This window comes from Hyaena hyaena, unplaced genomic scaffold (genome assembly GCF_003009895.1).
Source record: "Hyaena hyaena isolate Hyena2069 unplaced genomic scaffold, ASM300989v1 scaffold_66, whole genome shotgun sequence".
NCBI lineage: Eukaryota > Metazoa > Chordata > Mammalia > Carnivora > Hyaenidae > Hyaena > Hyaena hyaena.
The window spans coordinates 3,672,210-3,677,493 of NW_024080696.1; the positions used below are offsets into that span (position 1 = coordinate 3,672,210).

A 5,284-nucleotide genomic window follows, 5' to 3' on the forward strand; every position below is an offset into this window, starting at 1 on the left:
TAGGGAAGTGACGGAGGGTGGAATAAGCAGCAGCAACCTTGGAAATGGATGAGCTGCAGAGGGAGAGGGAGAGGAAATGGCTCAGGAGGAAGCCCATGGTCCTGGCTTGGGTGACTCACCTGGCTTGGGTGACGGTGGTGTATTCTGCGATGGGGCTCCTGCTGGCGAAGGAGGAGAAAGAGAAGACAATGGTGTGCTGGAGGAGTGGTTTCTTTTTTTTTTTTTTATGAAGAAATTACTTTTATTATGTCAGAATATTCCTTAATGAGCAGCAGTTATTCATGTGAAGGAGAGTTCAGAAAGCTAATTTACGACCGTCATAGCTTTGTCCATGATTAGAGATGTATGAATTATACACAAAATATTACTCGCTAGAACAGGTTACTCTAGAAGTAGTAGAAGAGAAGGTCTAAGAGACTGTGATCTTGGAAGAGCTTCTCCCTGCTTGTCTGGCTGTTTCAGCTGGACCACAACTTAGGTCAAAAGATGGACATATTTTTCTGTTGAATTTAAAGCTTTACAACAGTTCGAATGCTCTTTCTTGCATGCATCAGTTCAAAGGCTTCATTAATTTGATCAAAAGGCAAATTTTGAGTCACAAATTCATCAACTTTTATCTTTTTGGACATATATTCGGACACCAACTTCGGGACACTTTCCACACTCTTCCATCCTCCAAAGGCAGTGCCTTTCCATGTGCGGCCTGTCACCAGCTGAAATGGGCGGGTGGCGATCTCTTCGCCCGAAGCAGCCACTCCAACCACCACGCTGACTCCCCAGCCTTTGTGGCAGGCCTCTAGCGCTGCTCTCATGACTTTCACGTTACCAATGCACTCAAAGGAATAGTCCACTCCCCCGTCAGTCATTTCAACGAGCACTTCCTGGATTGGTTTACTGAAGTCTTGGGGGTTAATGCACTCAGAAGCTCCAAACTCCTTTGCCCTTGCAAATTTATCTTTATTGATGTCCACACCGATGATCCGGGACACGCCAGCCACCTTGCAGCCCATGATAACCGCCAATCCAACTCCTCCCAGGCCAAAGACGGCACAAGTAGAGCCAGGCTCCACCTTGGCAGTGTTCACAACAGCACCATAACCAGTTGAAATTCCACAACCCAGAAGGCAGACTTTATCCAAAGGTGCTAACGGATCAATTTTAGCAACAGAGATATCAGCCACAACTGTATATTCAGAGAACGTGCTGGTTCCCATGTAATGTAAAATTGTCTTTCCTTTGCAAGTAAATCTGCTAGTGCCATCTGGCATTTATCCTTTCCCTGGAGTAACTCTTATCTTCTGGCAAAGGTTTGTCTTAGGGTTTAGACAAAATTTGCATTCTCCACACTGTGGGATGTCAGTATCACCTGCCTTCAGGTTAGTAACTCCTTCGCCAACACTTTCCACGATCCCAGCCCCTTCATGTCCCAAGATCACTGGAAAACTCCCCTCAGGATCAGCCCCACTCAGGGTATAGGCGTCAGTGTGGCAAACTGCAGTGGCGATAACCTTAATTCGCACTTCATGAGCCTTTGGGGGTGCCACCTCTACCTCCTCTATAGAGAGAGGCTTTCCTGCCTCCCAGGCAACTGCAGCCTTGCACTTGACAACCTGGTTCGCCATGTCCTCGGACTCCGTGGAGGAGTGGTTTCTTAAAAGGGGCTGCGAGTGTAGGGAGAGGACAGAACTCCATGAGTTCAGGTTTAGACAGGTTCAAGGTGCTTCTAGAATAGCGAGGAGGGTTTCAGTAGGCAGCCGCACACATGGAGGGGGAGGGTGCGGGGAGGGGTGGTCCTGGGCCAGAAGTGAGGTCCGGGAGGGCCTCAGGTAGTTGGAGACTTGAGCGAGGGCGACAGACTTTCCTAAGTATTTTAGCAGCATCCTTAGCAATCAAGAATTTGGTGCTAATTACAGATAACAGCAGGCCTCATTTGCATATTAACAACGAAATGTACTAATTACAAATTAGCTTTATCTAGTCATTGAAACAAGCCCATGAGGCCTTTTTACTTAGAAAGGCTTTGATAGCATTTAGTTAAATTACTGTGTGTGCACCTGGAAGTAATAACAGCTGCATTTCTTGTATGCCATTGTGTAAATCAGACTGGCAAAATAGAGGCTTTAGCGGATTTAAAACTGAAGAGGGGATTCGGTTTTGCACCCTCAGAAAGCCAAGGCATGCATGTGGCTAAGAGTAGTTTCTAGGATAATTAATAGGAAAATAAAAAATTACTTTAGCTTTTTTTTTTTTTTTTAAAGTTTTGTCCAGATTCTTCTTCCTGAGGAGGCAGGGTCCCCAAATGGGTCCCAAAAGGGCCTCTGAAGGCAAATGGATTTTCCAGGCTGAGAGTGACAAGAAGCCCTCCCTGTACCTGCTGGCAGGCTGTAAAGCAGCCCCTCCCACCTGGAATTAAGAGGAAAAGAAAAACAAAACAAAACAAGGGATTCTATAGAAGGTTTACTTTCAAAGATACGAAAGGAGGTTTTGGGCTCAGTTGGAGAGTTTGGGAATGAGTCAGCAATCGTTTTATTAAAAAACAAAGCAAACTGACAATTACTAACGCCAGGAAAGACAAAAAACGAACTGAAAAAAAAATGTTCTAGTGTATCAGGTGGCTCAGCTCTGCTGAAAACATTAAGGCAGCCACTGACTTGGCTAACAGCAGTGATGTAACTATATTGAGAAAATGGAGAGGAGGCAGCGGTATGTAAATGGGAGACAGCGTCATCTTCTTCCACAATGAGTCTCAAACCGAAGGTACATTCCGTGCATGCCGCCTGCAGGTGTGGCAGTGAATACCAGAAGACATTGTCTTTGAAGAAGGAAACTCAGGAGGGAGACAGATGGGTCAGTGACAGCTGTGGTCTGTTACACACTGCGTAGTCATCTTTGACTTTTTCAACGTATATACATGTGCCAGTCTGATAAAAAAAAAAAAAGGTGGGGGGGCCTCTGAAGACATGGGAGACGAGTTTGTTTTACTTCAATTGCCAAGCAAAGGCAGGGCCAAACGATGGTCTCTCACGTCTCAATTTACCAAAGCAGAAACCGGGCGGCGTGGGCGTGTGACCTTCTGAGACCCAAGCAGTTGTTGCTGGGACAAAGGCAGCATCGCTGATGGAAAATGCAGCGCTACTGTGGCATTCATCTGTTTCAACATCTTCAGGGCCTTCCAGTCATCCATCTGAGAAAAATCCCAATTCTGTAACGCTGCCTTTAGGGCCTCTGTGAGATGGCTCTTGCCAACCTCTCCATTTCATAACATGCCCCCCCTGCACACTTGCACCTTCAGCCTCCCTGAACAGGTGGTAGTACTACAGTGCGCGCGCGCGCACACACACACACACACACACACACACACACACACACACACCATGTCAGACTGTCTTTCTACCAACCCATAGCCTGGCTAACCCCTAATTTCTGTTCCGTTATCTGTGCCTAGTGCAGGCCTTTCCTTTCCCCCCAAAGCCCTTACTGACCCCTCCTGTAGGCTTCCAGCAGGCCCTGTGTGTATCTCTCACAATGTCCTACTCCCTCTCTTCCTTTGTGGGCCCCTCAGGGCAGGAACAGTGCTCAGTACTATTACGCAAATGAATGACTCCTCCAGGAACTTTCTAACAGGGTGATAGCAAGTCCTTCACTGTGTCTTCCTTTCCCTCCTCCATCGAGTTTCATTGGCCCACAAGGCCCCTGTCCTCACCAAGAGCTTGCTCAGCCTCTGCTTCTCTTTCTCCTGAGGGAAAGAAAAATCCAGGTTCAACTGAAGGACGGAGAGTCAAACACGGCTCAAAAAGCATAGAAGGAAAGGCCCGTGTGCTATTGGGCATTGCCACAGTTTTCAAGACCAGACACCAATCTAGAACAGAGAGGGAAGGTTCTGCCTGGCCATGTGTCCCCCGCTGGGCAGTCTCTCATAACACAGTCTCTTTGTGTTTCCTGAACACTTGCAGGAGGTGGCCAGCCTTACAGCTCACCCATTGGCATTTCCTCACCAACAAGCTCTCGAAGTTTGCTCCCCAGGGGAAGAAGGCTGGTGATGATCTCTGTCCACCCCTTCCCCGACCTCAGCTGGACCCAGCCCTTATGCACCTGGGAAAAGCTTTGTTCTCCCTTCTGTCTGGCCAAAGGGACCCAAGCAGGGACACGTGTGGAGAGTGCCACACTCCTCACAGTGAGCACACCCATCCTGGCCTGGCATCCTGGCTTCCCAACAGGAATGGAAACTTCAGAAGGGAAGACCAGCCAAGAGAGGAGGGAGACTCATCAGCAACAGTTAGCAAGCACCGGGAGAAAGTCGCTTAGAAGCATGACAGGCTCTATGATGATGGGAATAAATAGAATAATGATGGCAAGCATTTTTTGAACTCTGACTTTGTGCCCGGCATGGTGCTAACGCCTTACACACATCATCTCATCAATCCTGTCAACACCCTGCAAGGTAGGGGCCATCACCACTGGCACTTAGCGGACGTGGGCCCCAAGGCTCAGACAGAACTCATCTGTCCAGGTCATGCCGAGATGGTAAAGTCAGGATGGCTCCCCACCCCCCATCTGGCCTCCAAGAGTCTGAACTTTTAACACACATGTTACACTGCTATGGACCAGGTTGGTGAAGGAGAGGAGAGGTAGAAAAGAGAAAAAAGGTGATGGAATTTCTTTTTAAAGCTCAGAGGAAGCTCAGCACATTTTCAAGAATGGCATTACAAGGGGAGATTTAGCTCCTGAGTGGAATGTGTCTATCAATACCTCTTCCACCTCAATTCTTCTCCAACCCAAACCAGCAGCCCCGGTACCCCAGGGTTTCTGGGTCACTTTTTCTCCCTCAGTTCCAAACTTGGACGAACTGTAAACAAGCAAATGTTTTAAATACCGCTACCTAAGGTGCGACCTTAATCTGCATCTTGTCTAGACTTTCTAATGCCCCTGCAGGAGCACCGGATCTTATCAGTGTCTACATTTTTTGACAAGCAATAAGCTCACACTTATCTGGGCTGTTGGCTCTGGGTGCCTTCCGCAGCTAGTTAGTGATTTCAGATGTTGTAGGAGGGAGTTCTCTGTGGAAGAATCACACTTTCAATCCAAAATTAAAGCTCAGTTTGGTCTAATTGTCCTTGATTTTATCAGTCGCATAAAATGGCTGATTCCACATGCGAAAATAAATAAATAGTTGTGCTGCAGCTTCGAAATCCCTTCTTCTGGGGGACAGATCCTATCAAGTTCTATGCTGTCTCTCATGCTATTTCCATCCACCAAACAGTGCTGATCTTTCTCTCTCTTCTAT

General features: G+C 47.5%; 1 protein-coding gene across 1 annotated transcript; it reads right to left on the minus strand.

The window, feature by feature from the left end:
* Window positions 1-302: 302 nt before the first annotated feature.
* LOC120231866 (alcohol dehydrogenase class-3-like) lies at window positions 303-1,631 on the minus strand. The gene is given in 1 exon segment (XM_039232161.1): window positions 303-1,631. A coding segment is annotated over 1 exon segment (1,113 nt). The 5' UTR covers window positions 1,623-1,631; the 3' UTR covers window positions 303-509.
* Between the last annotated feature and the right edge of the window lie 3,653 nt (window positions 1,632-5,284).